The 20,938-nt window shown below is 49.7% G+C and overlaps 1 protein-coding gene across 1 annotated transcript in view; it reads left to right on the forward strand.

Moving 5' to 3' along the window:
* Nucleotides 1–20,938, forward strand: part of CAPN2 (calpain 2) — a 56,474-nt gene that overhangs the window by 17,147 nt on the left and 18,389 nt on the right. Inside the window, exons 3-9 of the mRNA XM_018060202.1 lie at nucleotides 13,362–13,480; nucleotides 14,474–14,607; nucleotides 15,724–15,892; nucleotides 17,065–17,148; nucleotides 18,747–18,832; nucleotides 19,749–19,823; nucleotides 20,524–20,684. Of these exons, the coding sequence (XP_017915691.1) occupies nucleotides 13,362–13,480; nucleotides 14,474–14,607; nucleotides 15,724–15,892; nucleotides 17,065–17,148; nucleotides 18,747–18,832; nucleotides 19,749–19,823; nucleotides 20,524–20,684 (828 nt within the window). The remainder of the gene's footprint in view (nucleotides 1–13,361; nucleotides 13,481–14,473; nucleotides 14,608–15,723; nucleotides 15,893–17,064; nucleotides 17,149–18,746; nucleotides 18,833–19,748; nucleotides 19,824–20,523; nucleotides 20,685–20,938) is intronic.

Genomic DNA, 20,938 nt, shown 5'->3' on the forward strand with positions numbered 1-20,938 from the left:
CTGGGGTCGCTTGAGCAAAAGTGGCCTAAGTGATCTCACCAGGTGCCCGAGCCGGAGAGAAAACACAAAGTAGTCATTGAACAAGTGAAGAAATTAAAGCTAACATGAATATTTACTGGAAGGACTGATGCTGAAGCTGAAACTCCAATACTGTGGCCACCTGATGCGAAGAACCGACTCACTGGAAAAGACCCTGAAGGTGGGAGGAGAAGGGGACGAGAGAGGATGAGATGGTTGGATGGCATCACTGACTCAATGAACATAAGTTTGAGTCAACCCTGGGAGTTGGTGACGGACACAGAGGCCTGGTGTGCTGTAGTCCATGGGGTCACAAAGAGTCAGACATGACTGAACGACTGAACTGAACTGAACTGACGAATCCTCTTCTGCTGTAGGCACAAAGGTAGTAGAAGTTTTGTGCGGAAAACGCCTGGGAAAGGCGTGGAGGGAGAGAAAGCAATTATCGAACTGCAGACACAGGAGGAGGCTCCTGGGTTCTGCGAGGGGGCAGAGCAGAGAAGAGGCCACCAACCAGCCTCAGCCCAGGGGGCGGTACTCAGTCCCTGGTCCTGCACTGGGAGTAGAGCGGGACAGCTGCCACAGTCCCAGGCGAGGCAGGGGTAGGGGTGAAGGTGAACGGTGGTGGCCAAGTCACTAAGTTGCATCCGACTCTTGTGACTCCATGGACTGTAGCCCACCAGGCTCTTCTGTCCATGGGATTACCCAGGCAAGAATGTGGGAATGGGTTGCCATTTCCTTCTCTAGGGGATCTTCCCCACCAAGGGCTCAAACCTGAGTCTCCTGCATTGATAGGCATATTCTTGACCGACTGAGCCACAAGGGGATCTCTCTGTCTCTCTGGGGTTTTGAGTGAATGCATTTGGGTCTACACCCTCATCAGTGCTCATCCTTCACCTCTATTTACACCCCCTCCCCTCCCCCCTCACTTTGGACGAGCTGGCAGGGGCTCACAATGATGAGACGGGGCTCACATGCGCTAGGAGTCTCAGTCCTTCCCCTCTCACCCCCTCCTCCTCCCCGCCCTGGGGGGCTCCCCTCCCTCCTCACTCCCACCTTCCTGCACCCCCATCCTGAGCTGTCACCCTTTCCGGAACAGGGCAGCCTGCTGTGGCCAATGTTTGGTGCCTAACGCATCCTCGGTCAAGACTTCACCTCTTCCAGGCCTCAGGTTTCTCTTCTATGATGTTAGAAGATTAAGAACAGCCAACACCTAGAGACAGTGTTCTAAATGCTTATTTTCTTGCATCTAATTCTCAACTCGAGACAGTTTCCTATTATGAAACCCATGTATACCTGAGAAAACAGGCACAGAGAGAGTAGTATGCCGCCAGTCAGAGCCAGGATTTGAACTCTGTGTCAGCTCTGCTGTTTTTTAACTTTCGGGGTATGAAGTGGCTGTGAAACCTGACTCCTCCCTGGAAAACGCACGTGTTTGCACACAGGCAAAATGTGCGCACTGTGTCTCTGGGTTACAGACCTCTGAGACCCAGCCAAGAACCCCAGTTTCCCTTTTCCATCTGATCCTAACAACCCTTTGAGGATATGTGTGTCTTTTACCCACTTCACAGCTGAGAAAACATGGTCTCAGAGGAATTAAGAAAGGTGTCCGAGATCACACAGTCTTAAGCGGCGAGGTCAGGATTCATATCCAGATCTGCCCTCCCACCTCTATCCAGGGGGTCTTTCCCTTCTGGTGTGGGGTTTGCCTGGGGGGACTGTGGGCACCCGTGGAGCCCCTTCCTTGTGTCTGATGGCTGGGGCTCTTCTAGCCTCCTGGGTGAGCGAACCATCAACCCACACTGACTTGGGCCACGTCAGCCTGGATGCTGCCGGCCCCGAGGTTCTCCTCCAGCAGGCCAGCGCTCCCAGGCGGCAGGCACCCTGCCTGTAGGTTTGTGCACCGCCTGTTAGCCGCAGAGCAGGTCCCTAGGACATCATGGAGCCGACTTGTAGGGGAAGTTTTGCTGGAAGGACAGTCCCTAGGGCCTGGGTTGGAAGAGAAAACCCGGCCGAAGGGGACTGACAGGGCAGCCAAGAGCCAGCCTCTGAGGAACCCCGAGAGGGTGGAGTTGGCGCGGAGGTTTCCTGGTGCTGGAGGCAAAAAGGGGTGTGGGGAGGTGAGAGAATGCGGTGCAAGGCAAGTGAGGCAGTTCTTTGAGGAAACAGGCATGAACGCAACCTCCAGTGAGACACGCCTGTTACAGGGATCCAGAGGTCCCCACGGGGCAGGGCAGTGCCCGCCTACGTCCAAAATCAAGGGGCAAGTCTGGCTGGAGGCCCTGGATCCCCTCCCCTGGGTGATTTCCTTTCTTTCCTGCTTTCCACTTACCCCCCACCCCCCAGCCTGCTCCAGATCCCCAGAACACCGCCTCTCTCATCCCCGCGCTGACCCGTCTCAGTCATTTTCACGTGAGGGCATTTGAAGCCACAGTTCCCTTTCCCGGGGCACTCGCATTCTCAGTCCCCTCTCCATGCGGGGTGACGACTGTCCCTTCCCGGGAGTTAAGTCTGGATGTGGTGCCAGTGTTGGGAGGAAGGGCCGGTGAGCCCCTGCTTGACCAGGCAGGAAGCTGTTGGGCACCAAGTAAGCTTTAAGGGTGCAAAGCAGAACAGAAAATCCCCCAGCACCCCTCCCCAGCCTTGCAGGCCTGGACTGGCCGAGTGTCTCCCAGGACTGAAAGGAGGAGCAGAAGCTGAGCTGGGTGTGTGGGTAGCCCGGATGTCGGAATAGCCGGTCTGTCCAGCCTGCGGTCAGGCTTTGGTATAGTTTGGGAACCTCTGGGCAGGACCCTGTCTGCTGCCTCAGGGAGGGGACTTGGCCAGGAGCCGCCTGCTGAAAGGAAATGTCACCGGCAGCCAGGGCAATCAGGGACCCATAGTGACCCAGCTCTGACACTTGTCCCTGCTTGTGTTTGGGGCTCAGGACAGACCAAGGCAGGAGTCGGGCTCCCAGGATGCAAAAGGCAGAGGAGAGGTGGTGAGTCAGAACATGTTGGTATTTAGATACACCACGCCTCATTCCTCAGACATTTTTTTGGCTTTACCCCCTCATCCCCAAAGCATATATATATACATGTTTGTGTGTGTGTGTGTCTTGTAGCAAAACAGTCAGTTCTAAAGTATATGTGCATGAGTTCAGTCGTGCCCAACTCTTGACCCCATGGACTGCAGCCTGCCAGGCTCCTCTATCCATGGGGTTCTCCAGGCAAGGATACTGGAGTGGGTTGCCATTTCCTCCTCCAGGAGATCTTCCCAACCCAGGGATCAAACCCGCATCTCCTGTGTCTCCTACATTGCAGGCAGTACTTTACCGTGGAGCCATCCAGGGCCCTGCTTTGGGGAGGTCACCATGTATAATTACTGAAAGACTCTGAATGTCTCCACACTTGACCTAGTTAGCTTTGCATTTCCCAAACTTATCTGACCACTGAACACATTTCTGAAGGAACTTCTGTTAACCTGAGGAACTGGTTTCTATAGAACACGCTTTGGAGGACACAGGAATAAGTGGCTTGATCGACTCTTTGTTCTTATTGACTGTGCTGTGCTTAGTTGCTCATTCGTGTCTGACTCTTTGCAACCCCATGGACTGCAGCCTGCCAGGCTCCTCTGTCTATAGGGATTCTCCAGGCAAGAATACTGGAGTGGGTTGCCATGCCCTCCTCCAGGGTTCTTAATGACTATGGAGCAATTATTATAGAAGACTTCTGCCAAAAAGAATTTTCATTTAGAGTAATTGATATTAAGCTACTTTTTTTTTTTCACTACAACTATTAACCTAACCAATTATCTATTGAGGGCAATAAACTAGAGTTTACGGTAATAAAACCACAATCTAAGCTTATAGAAGAACACGTTTCTCTTCTATATAATCATCCAAAAATAACTTCAGATTGTGAAGATATGAATTAGAAAAGGGAGGCCAGTACAGGGTCCCCCCATCTTCTCTTTTCCCGTTTCCTCTTTGTGGTGGTGTTGTTTTGTACTTGCTCTGTTCCACATAGCACATCTTGGGGATCATTCTGTATCAACAGGGAGCATCTTCATTCCTTCTTATGGCTGCATAGACTATCGTTGGAGAAGGACAGTAGTCTGTTTCACCTCTCCTCTGTGGATGGTCGTTTACCTTGTTTCAGACCTTTCTGTTGCAGCGAGCGCTGCAGTAAAAACTTGTACATACATCATTTCTCATGTGAGAATATCTGTAGGGAGATGACTCCATATGGAATTACTGGAGCACATGGACAATAGCCTCAAGCTGCCTTTGCCAGGACTGAGGGTGTACACTCCCCCACAACCTCTCCAGATCATCACACTTTGACCTTGGCAATCCCAAGGGTGAACATGGTATCTCAGTGTAGTTTTACTTTATGCTTCTTCTATGATGAGTGAGGGTAAGTGCCTTTTAATATGTGTAAGAGCCATTAATTTTTCCTTTTCCCATTGATTCTGTTGATGTCATTGCCCATTTTTCTATTGAGCTTTCATTTTTTTTCTTGTTAAATACTGAGAAGATTTAGACATAACTTTTGGTCTGGGATCTGAGTAACAGATATTTTTCCCTGTTGTTTTTTAGTTTGACTTTGCTTATTGTGATTTGTTTACCATGTAGGGTTTTTTTTTTAACTTTAATGTAGTTAAGTTCATTTAAACATTTTATGGCTTTTAAAATCCATTAGCAGCAACCTTACTCAGTGGACTAATTTAAAAGCTGTTGTGGGCGTCCCTGGTGGCTCAGTGGTAAAGAATCCACCTGCCAGTGCAGGAAATGCGGGTTCCCTCCCTGATCTGGGACGATCTCACACGCCTCGGAACAACTAAGTCCACGCGCCACAACTGCTGAGCCCATGAGCAGCACCTGCTGAAGTGAGCTTGCCTTACAGCCTGTGCTCGGCAACAGGAGAGGCCCCCACAGTGAGAGGCCTGCACAGCACGACGGAAGAGTAGCCCCCCACTGTCGGAACTACAGAAAAGCCTGCACGCAGCCACGAAGACCTAGCACAGCCAAAAATAAATAAATAAAGACCGTTTAACACTGTACTGTCTACAGAAATAAAAAGACCCAAAGAATGCTTCCTAGAAGATTTTATGACCTCTAAGTTGTAATTTGATGATCTCTCTACTCTAAGGTTATAAAAGAATTCTCCCATTATCTCTTATAGAATATATGGATTTATAAAAATATTATAATGCTATCATAGTGTGAATTTGTATTAAAACATAACAGTATATCATATAAATACATGAAGAATAAATGTCAATAATACAAATGGCTAGATTTATCATATTGTGACTGTATTAAAACATAACAATATATCACATAAATACATAAGCAAAAATATACAGATAATACACATGGCTAGATTTATAATATTTACATGTAACATATAAAATATATAATTAAGATATACAATGTTATATTTATATATAAATGTTATTCCATTTAGAATTTACTCCCATGACAAGATGAGCTATAATTTGATTTTTTTTCTAGATGGGTACTCAGTTGTTCCCATTTCGTTTGTGAATAATTTATCTTTACTAAATTCCTATGTTTGGAACTATTTCTGGGCTTTCTATTCAGTGCCATTTATGTATCTCTCTATGTTCATGCACAAGATCTGTATGATTTTGTTTATTATGTGTGTGTTTTAATATCTAATAGATATTTAGATTTTTTTGCTGGCTAGGCTTCATGTTTATTTTTTCCCAGTAAATTTTAGAATCAGCTGTGTTCCAGTCTTTAAAAAATCCTCTTGCTATTTTTATTGGGATTGCATTAGATTTATAGACTGGCTTAACAGGAAGTAGCAATTTTATGATGATGAATTTTTCTAGCCAAGAATGTGGGCCACAGTTTAAATGGAGTAAATGATTGTCTATGCCTCTCCAGTCAGGATGATGCCCTTGGAGTTAATTCTAAGGATGAACAGCTGGTGGAGGACAGAGCACACTAGTCAGAGAAGCTTTGAACACTGTTGGACATAAACAGCCTGGCTGGAAGCCTCTGCCATCGAATGAGGAGGCATAACCATCCCTCCCAGGATTCCTAGATGGCGCTAGTGGTAAAGAACCTGCCTACCAGAAAGAAAAACACCAATACAGTATATTAACGCATATATATGGAATTTAGAAAGATGGTAATGATGACCCTATATGCGAGATAGCGAAAGAGACACAGATGTAAAGAACAGACTTTTGGACTCTGTGGGAGAAGGCAAGGGTGAGATTTAAGAGAACAGCATGGAAACATGTATATTATCGTATGTGAAATAGATCGCCAGTCCAGGTTCGATGCATGAGACAGGGCGCTCAGGGCCGGTGCACTGGGATGACCCTGAGGGATGGGATGGGGAGGGAGGTGGGAGGGAGGTTCAGGATGGGGAACACATGTACACCCATGGTTGATTCATGTGACTGTATAGCAAAAACCACCACTATATTGTAAAGTAATTAGCCTCCAATTAAAATTTAAAAATAATTAAAAAAAAAAAAAGAACCTGCCTGACAATACAGGAGATGCAAGAGACATGGGTTTGATCCCTGGGTTAGGAAGAGCCCCTGGAGGAGGAAATGGCAACCCACTCCAGTACTCTTGCCTAGAAAATTCCATGGGCAGAGGAGCTTGGCGGGCTACACTCCATGGGGTCTCAAAGAGTCACACACAACAGCCATTTTCACTTTCAGAGTCTCTTATAGACATATAATTTAAATATCTACAGAAGTACACACTGGATCTTTCTTTTTCAAGCCCCATCCATGTGGCAGCATTCCAGGAGAGGCCCTGGTCACTGGCAGGCATCCTCTCAAACCAGTGAGAACCACAGGTGGGCTGGAGCCTCAGAGGTCAGTGGGTATCTGTCCTGGCCTGTACCGGCCAGCCTGGTTTTATCCAGACCTTAACGTGGCCGACCCAAACAGGCTGTGCCAGGAGGAGACTCCAGTGCCTCCTCTCCACCCTGCTCACCTCTGCAGGAGCAGGTCACCATGGGGTTACCCAGAGCAGATGGGTTTTTTTAAACCGTTGTAGGATGGGTAGATTCTGACCTTGGTAGGGGGAACCCTCAGCCAGGAGGGGTGGCACTGAGTGAGGCTGCAGCTGATGAGGCGTGTAGAATAGGCTTCCTTGTGGGGAGAAAACCCTCAGGCAGGTGTGGCCATCCAGGTGGAGCGAGCAGGAAAGTAGAAAGGAAAAACACTGAGCAGCCCCAATGCCGAAACATAATGGAGTCACCTCTCAAGGACAAAAGCCCTGGACCATGTCCTGGGAACTAAGTGAGTTAGAAATTGACACCTGTTTGCCAAGGAGACTGTTCCGATTATGCATTAACAGAGTGTGCTTTGCTCACACCTGACAGCCATTCATTAGCTGGGACCTTGGGGTGAACCCCCCAGTCTCCTTACAGAAGGTGGTAATAGTACCCACCTATATCAAATGGTTTTGTTTTGGTTTTTAGCTTTTTGTTTTTTAAGCTGCATTGAATCTTTACTGCTGTGTGAGGGCTTCTCTAGTTGCGCTGTGCAGGCTTCTCCTTGTGGTGGGTTCTCTTGTTGCAGAGAATGGACTCTAGAGTGAAAACTTCAGCAGCTGTGGCTGGGCTTAATTGCCTCGCTGCGTGTAGGATCTTCCTGGACCAGGGATTGAATCCATGTCCCCCACACTGGCAGGCAGATTCTTAACCGCTGGACCAACAGGAAGGTCCCTCTCAAATTGTTTTGTGGCAACTTCATGATACTTTCAAGTTAAAAAAAAAAAGCCGCATAACCTAAAAGTTGTGAGTAATGTTTTATTTGGGGATGTTACTGAGGACTGTAGTCTGGGAGACAACCTCTCAGCTAGCTCTGAGGAATCATTCCAAAGACATAAGGGAGGATATGCAGGATATATAGGGGGTTTGCTGAAAAACAAAAACAAAACATGGATTTGAACATTAAAATATTATTGCTAATCATAAAAAACAGACTCTCAAGTTAATGATTTCAATGCTTTCCTATGTATGAGAAGATGCAAGAGTCTGGGCTCATTGAAGTTACTCCTTAGATATGCATCTTAACTGTCTAGGAACAGTGTCCCAGTTTTCTCCATCCTGACTTTCCTTCAGGGCTCACTGTCAGGGCGACTGCAGTGGCTGATGGTTTGACAGCAACAACATTCTTTGTTTACTGAAGTGACAGGTGATACTTTTTTTGCTCACAGTACATGGAAAGCATTTTAGCACAGGGCCTGGCACATAGTAAGTCTGCATGAACGTAAACTGCTATAACCATTGTTTTCAGATTTTGTTACTGAGAAAGTTTATATGAACAGATACTAAATAAACTTTAAAAATAGGTTTTGATGAGGGCCATTCTAATGAGGTGGATGAACCTAGAACCTATTATTCAGAATGAAGTGAGTCAGAAAGAGAAAGATAAATACTGGCAATGGCACCCCACTCCAGTACTTTTGCCTGGCAAATCCCATGGATGGAAGAGCCTGGTGGGCTGCAGTCCATGAGGTCACTAAGAGTCGGACACGACTGAGCAACTTCACTTTCCCTTTTCACTTTCCTGCATTGGAGAAGGAAATGGCAACCCACTCCAGTGTTCTTGCCTGGAGAATCCCAGGGACGGGGGAGCCTGGTTGGCTGCCATCTACAGTGTCTCACAAAGTCAGACACGACTGAAGCGACTTAGCAGCAGCAGCAGCAGCAACACATATATACAGAATCTAGAAAAATGGTACTGAAGAATTTGAGGGCAACATTGAAGAAACAGACATAGAGAATAGACTTATGGATGTGGGGAGAGGGGAGGAGAGGGTGAGATGTATGGAAGGAGTAACATGGAAACTTACATTACCATATGTAAAATAGAAAGCCAAAGCGAATTTGCCATATGGCAAAAAAAAAAAAAAAAGTTTTGTAAGGGAGCTTCCCAAATTAGTTAAAAATATTTTGCTGCATGTGGTGAGGGACGGACTTAAGAAATCAGACATATAAAGTAATATAAAAGTATACTATTATAAAATAGGATTTCACATGTTTCTACCTTATTAGAAATAAGACTTAGAGCCACTTATATGTGTGTATATATGAAAAACTATGAACCTTTGACCATAAAATGCATCTAACTCTTGTTTACCCTTGCTTGTGCTGTGATCTTAGTGCCAGGGGCTTGGCTGTGCAATGACAGGCCATCCTCCTGTTGCCTTAGGGAACTGCATTGCACTGAATAGGTGACATGTTTTAATATTTCTGAGCCAAGGATTTTGGGATATTAACATGCAATATAGGATTTCAGGAAGCTGCAGCTTGTTACCCCTTAGTTTTGGGGTTTTTTAAAAGATGTTTTTCATATGGACCATTTTTTAAGTCTTTATTGAATTCATTACAATATTGTTTCTGTTTTATGTTTTGGCTTTTTGGCCGCAAGGCATGTGGGATCTTATCACCCCGATCAGAGATTGGACCCACACTTGCTGCACTGCAAGGCAAAGTTTTAACCATTGGACTGCCAGGGAAGCCCCTACCACTTAGTTTTAAATTTGAATTGCAGTTGGATTTTCCTAGTGGGTTCTTTCCCTAGTTATAAGAGTCAGATGCTCTTAACCAAAGGAAGTCTTTTGCAAGGTATGTTTTTTAAACAAAACCCAGGGTGTGGATTCAGACGATTTGCATGTAAGACCTGTCAGCTGGGTAGAACACAAGACTTCCTGAGCTTCATCCAAAAAAGCTGATTAGTAATACTGTAAGGACGATCATCTCAAAAGATATCTACAAGCATCAAATAAAATGTAAACTATGATCTTGTAAATTCCAAAATATCACACAAAATATTAGCTACTTGTTATTTCTCTCATTTCTTTTGGCGGAAGCAAAAGAGTCCAGACTCTGGTCCCTGCTCTGCCCTTTCCAAGACCTGCAACCTCAAGCAAGTAACTTAATTCTTAAAGTATTTTAAATCTCTCAACTGCCTCTTGGACAGTTCTGTCATCTAGGAAACATTCTAGGATTACAAATCCTAGAATTTATAATCAGAGGCAACAAGTTAGATTGGAATAGGAAAGGATCAAAAGAGCAATCCTCTCTGAAGGGCCAGGGGAGATGAGGTCCTTCCTGGAGTGACCAGGAAAAAGGTTCTAGGACACGAAGGAAGAAAACAGGGAGCCATGAGGCATGGCCACTGATTTCTGGGCTGTGACAAGAGCATCCAGGTCTGGTGGTGAGCAGTAATCTGAGAGAGGAGTGTGGCCAGCACTGACCTAGATGGATGACCCACAAAAAGGAAAAAAGGGGAAAAAAAAGAAATAGCACCACTACCTAAATCCAGTCCTTCATGCATTCGGTCACTGTCCCCTGAGTAGTAGCATAGTCAGCTGTGATCTCCAGCGCTAAAAAGCAGCTGAATGGTCCTGCAGACACACACTGGTGTGATGCCACACACATGCACAAGGTAAAGGCCATCCTCCTGTTGGTACTGAGGGAAGCAGAACCGGGAGCGCGTTCGGATGGCCCCTCCAGAGTCAGACAGACAGGGAGGCTCTTCGGAGGATGCTCAGGGATTTTATGGTGGAGCCACAGGAGCCATGGGAATAACTGGTTTCAGGACAAATGCCACTGAAATTCCTACACGTGGGCCCATGTTATCCGCAAGGCTGTCTGCCTCCATGTACTGAGAGACCCAAATCCTTTTCCAAGATTCTGAGAAAATCTCAAATAACCTCAAGAAAGGTAAGAATCACAGGCATCTCCAGGTTCTCAAAGGACTAGAGTGAGGAGAAGGTCTGGCTCGGAGGAGGGGGAATAGATTGAAAAGGAGGACCTCTTGACTCTGAGAGCAGCTGGCGCCTGGTGACGTCATCCTCCAGGAACGATAATATGATGAAGCCTGAGAGAAGGGTGGGTTCTTAGAAAGGGCTGAATGTTGTTTGTTATAATGACGATCTTGTTCCTGTCTGGCAGCATAGGGAATCAGGCCAGGAAAATTCCTCTGCATAGAGTTCCATCCCCACCAATCAGGGGCTCCTCCCCACGGCCAGCAGTGAAACCTCTCAATGCCAAGTTTTTCTGCAAGATCCTATTCTAAGTGTGTCAAAGAGTCTCTGGTTTGGCTTATATAAAGATCTAGTTGATCCACAAGTTGTCTTCTGAGATCTGACAAACAGGCTTTCTAAACACTTCCTTGTAGCATTTCACAGTTGGCAGTGCATTTAACCTCCTAAGCCCTGTTATCCTTAGCTTTAACCTGGAGATGGTAGCAGCACCATCACAGAGCTTCTGTGAGAAATGAATGAGATGATGAAACTACATCTGTTAGAATGGTGACTGGCACATAGGAAGGCCTCATAAGTAATGGCTAGTGTCCACCTACCCCTTGCAGTCAAGTGGCAGGAACCTGTAGCCCTGGCTAATGGGTAAGGAAATAGGGACATGATCAGTTCATGTAATAGAAGTCCAGATAGAAACAGCTTCAGGTACAGTTTGATCCAGGGAACTATCCAGTGATAACACCAGGGCCTGGTCTCTCTCTCCACCTTTCAGCCCCTCTTCCTTTGAGCTGGCTGCAAGATGGCTTCAGCAGCAGTAGACCACACATCATTGTAGGGCCAGTGAAGTAGAAGAAGGAACCTGTCCACTCTCCCCCAAGCCCCAGGAGAGGTCTCTTCATACCTCCCTGGCTCTGGCTGGGTTATAGCACCTTCCCCGAGCCAACCACTGAAGCCAGGGAACGTGCTGCCTATTTGCTAGAGACCCACCTACCTCCCACCTGGGGGCAGGGTCCATGCCACCCAAACCTCACAGGCAGGGAGGAGGCAGGGGAGGCTTGCTTCTCAGAGGGTCATCAGTGGTGCCAGGAAGGGAGCAATGGCTGCTGAGTGGGAAGCTACAGAGAGCCCACTGCATCTGCCCAGCCGGAGGAGCAAAGTGACTTAACTTCCTTTGGTAACTGATTGACTGATTATGGAGGGGTGGGCCCCCTCTTTCCATAGGGTTGTCATGAGCACACAGAGGCCTCAGAGCTACTCATACAGCATCATCGCTAAGTGTTAGCAGGACAATCCAGTTCAAGAACTACCAGGACACCAAATAGTCTGCAGAAATCAGAGATCATGGTGAACTTCAGTAGCAGTTTTAATGTGTGTGTGTGTGTGTGTGTGTGTGTGTGTGTGTGTGCGCGCGCGCACGTGTGCTAGGTTGTGTCCAACTCTTGGCAACCCCATGGACTATAGCCCGCCAGGCTCCCCTGTCCATGGGATTTTCCAGGCAAGAATACTGGAGTGGGGTGCCATTTCCTCCTCCAGGGGACCTTCCCGACCCAGGGATCGAACTCATGTTCGAACCCTGCGTTGGCAGACAGATTCTTTACCACTAGTGCCACGTGGAAGCCCATGACACTTTTAATAGATCTGCCAATTCATAAAAAGAAACCCAGCCATGGAAATCAAACTCATCTGAGGCTATTTCCTATTATTGTCACGGGAAATTGTAGGAAAGTGCACATTCCCTAAGAAGGGAGTAAATTTCCTCATCCTTGCCCCAGAGCCTCCATCAGTCGGACCTTTTGTCTCGTGGAAAACATGACCCCTCCCCGCCATCAGCTTGCTTCTGACCACGTGAAATGAGTGCGTGCTTTACACACGTGCTCTCATTACACCTCGTGAATGACCCACTTATCAGAGAGGAGGGCACTGAGACCAAGGCCAGGCTGCCAGACCAGCTGCCCATCTGGCTGTCCCCATCCTTATTCCCCTTGCGCGGTGCCCACACCCCCTGCAGAGGGCTTCATACGTCCTTGTCCATCCTCGAAGACAGCCCAGCCCAAGGTGCCTTCTCAGACTCAGGTCCTTGTATTTGCATCCATCGGGCCACCTGCTAGCCTCTCCTCCCTTGCCTCTACATATTTTTCCCAGGAGAAGATGCATGATATTCGATCCCTTCCCATCCATCACGATGTTTTCTTCCTGTCACTCAATCTCACCTTTAAAGCCTGTGTTCTCAGCAGCCTCTTCTGCCAGGTTGGCGTCCTCACTGCCCACATGCTCACTGCTGAGCACCTCTGGCGGACCAAGCAGGGAGCCAGCTGTGAGGACACAGTCCAGCCACCACAGCGTCTATGTCTTTCAGGGAATGAATTCACCCATCGCCACCCAACTGCTATCACAACGAAAACATCTCTCCCTCAGCAGCCCCCTCAAAGCATCAGCCCAGCCTTCCTCCACACCCCTCACATGAGGACCAGCTGGAACATCTGGGCCAGGTTGGCCTTAGGCTTCCAGCACCAGAGGCGGTTACAAGCTGTTTAATATTCTCTTGGCACTGAGACCTCTCTGATGAGAGTTCCTTGTGCTGTGTTCACAGGTGACTGCTGGCTGCTGGCCGCCATTGCCTCCCTCACTTTGAATGAAGAAATTCTGGCTCGAGTCGTCCCCCTGGACCAGAGCTTCCAGGAGAACTATGCGGGGATCTTCCACTTCCAGGTAACTTAATAGTTGGCTCAAGCTTCTCATCAGGTCCTGGTTGTTGTTCAGTTGCTCAGTCACGTCTGACTCTTTGCAACCCCATGGACTGCAGCACACCAGGCTTCCTTGTCCTTCACTATCTCTCGAGTTTGCTCAAACTCATGTCCATTGAATCAGTGATGCCATCCAACCTTCTCATTCCCTTTTCCTCCTGCCTTCAATCTTTTCTAGCATCAGGGTCTTTTGCAGTGAGTCGGCTCTTTGCATCAGGTAGCCAAAGTATTGGAGCTTCAGCTTCAGCATCAGTCCTTCCAATGAATATTCAGGGTTGATTTCCTTTAGGATGGACTGGATTGATCTCCTTGCAGTCCAAGGGACTCTCAAGAGTCTTCTCCAACACCACAATTCAAACAGGACCTGGGGGCCAGGATTATGTCCTGGGTACTAGGAGCAAGTGTGGAGGTTAGAATGGATCCTGGGGGCCAGGAGCAGATACTAGGGGCCGAGAACAATACTCTTCTACTAAGGACACTGAGAAACATCAGGAAGCTCCCTTGCCTGCCACCGACCTGGGACCCTGTAAGGACAGCAATGGCGAGGAGGGCGGTAGGGCAGGGTTCTCAGGAAGTGGTTCCCAAGTTTTTTAAAAAAAGTGTGCTATTTAGGATCTGAGACAAAACATTAAGGTACGGCTCACTGTCCTCCTTGTATGCTGGTAAATGAGAAATAGTATTTTTTAAAGTATAAGGTGCAGAGTAGAGGGTGGGAGGGGAGGGTGTGGCCTCAGAGGGAGGGGCAAGAGTGTGTCCTTGGTTTCTCAGTGAGGATGTACCTGCAGGAAGAGGGCTGGAGGAAGCACCTCTTCCCAGGGTGGGCTCATGGAGCCTACGCCCAGGGCCTCCTACTGGAGAAGCCAGGTGCAGCTGAGGCTCGAGGGGTGGAAAGGACCCCAGGCTGCCGCCTGCCACCAGGTCCTTCTCCAGGCCAGCCCTCTCTCTCCCTGCCCTGCAGTTCTGGCAGTACGGCGAGTGGGTGGAGGTGGTGGTGGACGACAGGCTGCCCACCAAGGACGGGGAGCTGCTCTTCGTGCACTCGGCAGAGGGCAGCGAGTTCTGGAGTGCGCTGCTGGAGAAGGCCTACGCCAAGTAAGTGCCCGCACCCTGCCCCTGCCAGCCTGCCCCCAGCTCCCCTGCATTCTGGAAAAGACAGAAACTATTCAAGGACAATTTTGGAAAATGTCCTATACTACAGAAGGACTACTCTGGACAAAACTGGGCTCGAAATTCGAGGAGATAATGCACATGGCTATTGCCATTTTTCACCAAATGCACAGGAACACGTTACGGTACTGATCGTGCTGGCCTTGAGGACATCTACTTCCTTGGCAGGTCATGTTACATTTTTGTCAGCTAAATGCAGCAAAGATTTTTTGCCAAATGAGCAAAACAGTCCATTGCAGAGGTATGAAAATTATGGAAATTTGCCCAGAATACATAATATACTGATTAGAAATGGTTTTCCCCAGCCCTCCTAGGTGCATCCCCCACAGGCTGCCTTGTCCAATACTCAGCACTGCCTGTTCTCAGCAGGAACCCACCCCCTACCCCCATCTGTCCAGCCCCCTGCAGAGTGTGCCCGGTCCTGGCCCTGCTGCCTGGGCTATCTCTGGGAAAATGAGCAGCTCTCAGGCATCAGGAGGATTTCTGTTCCCTCCAGCCCCTGCCAAGGAGGAGGGCCAGGAGTCAACCACCAGCTGTGAGAAGCTGGGGCCTGAATTGCTGCTAAGTCTACACACAAGCAGTAGAGTTAGGGAAGCCACAGGGCACCAACGTTGTGACCAGGGCACCATCAGGAGCGACCAGCACCTCCTAAGACAGTGCCGAGGATGCTTAGGGAAGCTGCTTCATTACTCAACTGCTGTCCCCTTTTAAGCTATAACCGCCAAACAGCCCATTTAGCAGACCCCTTTCCTGCCAGGATGCAGAGAGAATCAATACAGGAGGTTGGCCAGATAAACATCCAGGTCCTTCTAGCTCTAAGGTTCTATGAGACTTTTCCAAAAATTTCACAAAGTACCAGGCAGTGGTAACCACATGGACAGTCACCTGCCCTCATGGGCAACCTGAACTGGAGACAAACCAAGGAGAGACTGAGCAGAGGGTCCCTGGAGCATCCAACAAAAGAGGCCTGAGTTGGGCGGGACACTTTGAGAAGTGGAAGTTTCAACTCCGGTGGCCACAGTGTCTCTCCCCTTCCTGCAGGATCAATGGGTGTTATGAAGCACTTTCGGGGGGCGCCACCACCGAGGGCTTCGAGGACTTCACTGGAGGCATCGCTGAGTGGTATGAGTTGAGGAAGGCCCCTCCCAACCTGTTCAGGATCATCCAGAAGGCTCTGCAGAAAGGCTCTCTCCTGGGCTGCTCCATCGATGTAAGTCCAGGCCCCTCCCTCCCCAGAAGAATCCTAATCTGTTCTAGTGGAAGTGAGCTTCCAACAGTGACCAAACAGACCCACTGCCCTTACTCCCCGCACAACTAGCCCATCCTTTGTCCACCATATTGCACATCACCTGGAGCCCATGGGTGGCTAGGCAACAGTCAGGCTGACTGGGGGTATAACTGGTGCCCAAATGGTGACTCCAGCCTCCAGCCGTTCTTTCTCCAGCCCACATACAACCCTCCTGTGACTCACCACCCAGATCACAGCATCTGTCAGAGTCCCCTGCCCTCTGCTGGGCCCGACCCCATTCACCTTCAGCCCATCTGCAGGGCCTGTGCCCAGAGCCCAGCAGCCTCCCCTCAACTGGTGCAGGGTTAGCAGACCTGTAGGAAGACTTTAGGAGGCACAGGGAGGAACCATCCCCTCATGCTAGCCTTGCTGGCACACCTCTCCAGAGGAAGGGAGGTGGGTGTCACATCCTGTCCGCAAGGAGCCGCCAGGCTTTGCCTGTGCCCAGCGGTGGGGAGGCCGTCCTTTGCCTGTCCTAACCAGGAGGAGCTGGTTGCTCTGGGATCAGGCATAAGAAGCCTGGCTCTGGCGGGTCCAAGTCTGTGTGCGACTCTAGGCAGGGATTTGCAGACCTTCTCTGCAGACCATGTCCAGGCAGAGACCCTTTCTACTAGCACCCCTTCTCGTTGACTCAGACAAAAATAACCACCTCCATCACAACAGATGGGGAATGGGATCCCTGGGGAAGCCTTAATAGACAGACGCCAATTCTGAAGTCAGGCAGAAAAGGAGGACTGCTCTCGAGTAAACCCTGGAGCGGGGCGGAGCAGGGCGATCCGCGCGGTTTCGAGAGACCCAGCGCATTTGGGCCGCCCAGGTGTGTGCCCTGAGCCCCCTCTGCACGGCGTGCCCTTTTCCTGCGGGAATTTGTGACTGCGCGGGGCACACACACGAGTGCAAGTGCGGCGCCCCCCCGAGGGCTACTTGCAGCCTCTCCTCTGGTTGTAAATAACGGCGGGAGGGCTCTGGGCGGGAGTGGGGCGGCTCTCTCACCCACCGCCCAGGACCCCCGCCCAGCAGTAGGACCCGAGCGAGGGAGGGAAGGAGGGAGAAGGCGGGATGCGGAGGCTGGACTGATTCTCTCGCGTTTGCAGATCACCAGCGCTGCGGACTCGGAGGCCATCACGTTCCAGAAGCTGGTGAAGGGGCACGCGTACTCGGTGACCGGCGCCGAGGAGGTAACGCCCGGCAGGCATTCCTGGGGATCTTTCCCTCCCTCACCCGATGGCAGAACTACTTTTTGCCTGCTTGCCGAGGGTGGGGCCCCGCGTTCCCGGTTCTTTCCCAGCAGCCCCGCGTTGCTGAAGTTCAGGCCTCGCGACGGGCGGCCCTCCCCAGCGCCTGCCGGCCGCGCGCTGCCCTCTGCTGGCCGCGAGTGGGGCCAGGCGCCGTGCCGTCAAGTTCCAGAATCGCCTCCCTCCTCCAGACCAGCTAAAGACAATCCAGCCTCTTTCAAGTGCTTTCACATTTGATCTCACAAAAGCATTGGTGCACCAGTTAGTGTTCAAATCTGACTCTGCCCCTTGCACACGGTTGGCCTGGGCAGGTGTTTAAACTCTCTTCTGCTCCCCAGTTTCCCAAAGTTGAATTAGAAACAATAATACAGTGACACCCGTTGTAAGGTTGTTGAGGTGACTCAAACGAGTTAAAACTTGTAAAGTGCTCAGACTTCCTGACAAGTTGTGTATAAACAAATCGCTCAAAAAAAAAAAATCGCTCTCTTTGACTTTGCGGCTATCATTACTACGCTGCTGCTGCTGCTGCTGCTGCTAAGTCGCTTCAGTCAAGTCCCACTCGTAGCGACCCCATGGACTGCAGCCCACCAGCCTCCTCCGTCCATGGGATTTTCCAGGCAAGAGTAGTGGAGTTGGGTGCCACTGCCTTCTCCTATCATTACTACAAATGTTGTTAGATAGCCATATTCTAATCACTGAATGAAGAGTAGATCCCAGGTCGTCTGACATACCCAGTGCGGTTTTTTGTTTTTAACCTTGAATCTTTGTTTTATCCAACTCCCCGCATCTTTGTATTCTGAAAAATTTCAAGTCTACAGAAAAGCTGAAAGAATCATACAGCAAACATTCAAATGCTATTTCCCTGGATTCAACAATGGTTAAGATTTTCCACAGCTGTTTCATCGCTTAGGGTGTACTTTCTTTCTGAGCCATTTGGAAGGAAATCGCAAATGTCACAACACCTCACTCACTCCTGACACTTCAGTATTTATCTCCTGCCCACAGGGACACTGTTTACATAATCCCAGTACTGTTTTCATCCTGAAGAAATAAACATTAATTCAATAATGTGATGCAATAAACAGTGCATATAAACATTTCCCCAACTGCTCCAAAATGTCTTTTATAGCCTCCTCAACGCCCCCAGTCCAAGGTTTAGTCAAGATCCATGTACGGCGTTTGCTTGTTGTCACCAGTGTTCATTTGACGGAGCTCCTGTGACAAAAGTACATCCTATTATAGTCAGCTGAACGGAGGTTCAAAGGTGACGTGCCAGTGCAGAGCCCACAACAAGGGCGTTTGTGCCTCAGGCTCACAACAGAGGTGGAAGAGCCCTGGTCCTCTGAGGGCTAGATCCCGGGAGCTGCCACAAGCTGAGCATCAGCGAGGGTCTAGGGGTCAACCCTTCTCCCTTTTGTGATCCCCCTTGTAACATGGCTCCCATCCCTGCCTCGTGCAGAAAGGGGCTCTGGGCCGGAGAACCTCCAGGCCTGGCTTGAACTCAGCATCTCCCTCCTCTCCTTCACCCACCCGTCCTTCAGGTGGAAAGCAGAGGAAGCCTGCAGAAGCTGATCCGCATCCGGAATCCCTGGGGAGAGGTGGAGTGGACCGGGCAGTGGAATGACAAGTGAGAAGGGTGGTGGGGGTCTGGGTGGGGGGCGTCTGTCCAGGAACCTCTGGAAGGGGAGCTAAGGAGAGAGCACACAGCGGCTGTGCTGAGAATAAAGTCCCAGAGCACAGGGCTCCCGCACCCCAAGTGGGACCCATGGGTCTGGCGGCCCCAGGACTCTTAACCAGAACGCTCCAGCCACCTGGCTGCCTTTACAAGGCCCAAGCTCCCGGGATGCTCATCCTTTCATCAGCTCATGGTCCACCCCTTCCCTGGCTCAAAGTCATTCTGCTATTGGATCTTCAGAGAAAATACACACCTTTCCTCCTCCAAGCACTCATTCTATCCCGAGGATGTAAACGTTGTGCCAATAGAAGTCCTCTGTTGATGTCCAGGGTTCTTGGTTGGCCTGTTCAACCTTCAACTCTGGGGTGAAATCTCCCATGAGCCCCTCTCCTGGTCTTCCTCTGCTCCTATCTCCCAGTCCTCCTCCATAGCCCAGCACCTACAATTCCACCTTTTCCCTGGCCGATACCCAGGCAGCCTCTGCTATGGCAGAGACACCCGCCAGGGCCTGCAGGTCAGCTGCAGAGGCCAAGATGAGCACCCCTCCCCCCTCCGTTGGATTTCTAGTCACCCCTTAAAAGAGCTGCCAAGCCCTTCTCAGTTTGGGTCACTGATGCTACTTCCTATCTATCCAATGGGCTGTGTTCATTTTTTGGAATCTTCCTTGCCACTGTCTTCCAGGATAAGGTATCCTCTCACCCTACTGCCCTGCACCTCTCAGCCACCTGGGTGTCACTTCCCTTCCTTACTGGGGTCTGGGCCCTCGGATGAGAGAGCGTGTCCCTGGTCCTCAAATTTGGAGCAACTTGGGGAGAAGTCATTGCTCTACACTAGTTTCTAATGTCTGTCCCATTGCTTGGTGTTCCAGCTGCCCAAACTGGAACACAGTTGACCCCGAGGTGAGGGAAAGCCTGACCAGACGGCACGAGGATGGGGAATTCTGGTAAGATTCTTGGGCTTTAAGAAAAAAGGTGACTGATCTTTACTTGAAATTGAGTGAGATTATTGTGTGGAGGGCACAGGAGCGTGGGATCAGGGTTTTGTTGTTGTTTTAAATTCACTGTAAGACCTTGAACAAAAAAATTCCTGAACCTCTTCAATTTATCCATTTCAACAATTGGGTTTCAAAGCTGAGCAGCTTAGCAGAGAAGGCTATGAATTCCTGTAGGAGTGTCCAGGTCCCAAGAGAAAAAGAGGGGAGAGATAGACTTCACGCCTAATAAGTTCCTAGAGAATCTTCCCAAGGCCTCAAGAAACAAGTCCCTGGGAGAACAGGGATGGGCCTGAGCATCTGTGTCAGTGCTGCTCTGAGACCACCCGCATCTGTACAGTCCTGGCATCTTACCAACTGAGTGTCCATATTTTCTCATTTGATACTCATGTCTCCTTTGATACCCTCGTTTCTACAGATGAGAGTTCTGAGTTTCAGAGAGGCTTATGTAATTTGTTCAAGATTACCAGCTGGAAGGTGGCAGCACCAGGGCCGGAACCGGCGCCTTCCGATGGCTGACCTAGAGGCCATGCGGCCCTGACATGCTGTCCACTGGCTGCCCTAACTGCGTCCTAGTCTGGCCTCGGGTGGAAGGTCCACGCTTGCCAGTGCATCCTCTGGTAACCTGGGTCACGCATCCTTGCTTTTGCAGGATGTCTTTCAGCGACTTCCTGAGACACTATTCCCGCCTGGAGATCTGCAACCTGACCCCTGACACACTCACCAGTGACACCTATAAGAAGTGGAAACTCACCAAGATGGATGGGAACTGGAGGCGAGGCTCGACCGCGGGCGGCTGCAGGAACTACCCAAGTGAGCCCCCCCCACCCCAACCTTACCCTGGGGTGCTGCACCCCAGCCTGGCTGCTCCTACCACTGGGGCCCTCTGTCTCTTCTTCCTGAGTCTCCATCTCAACACCCTCTTGGTCTCCTCAGCCCCTTCCCTTCTGCACTCACCTTTCTACCTGCCTGGGCAGAACCCAAGACATCCTGAGTGTGCGATTCCTCTCCAGGCCCGAGACTCCCTGATGCCGTGACCTCACGCTGAGGTAGCACGAACCCCACTT

Source organism: Capra hircus, chromosome 16 (assembly GCF_001704415.2).
Source record: "Capra hircus breed San Clemente chromosome 16, ASM170441v1, whole genome shotgun sequence".
Classification (NCBI taxonomy): Eukaryota; Metazoa; Chordata; class Mammalia; order Artiodactyla; family Bovidae; genus Capra; species Capra hircus.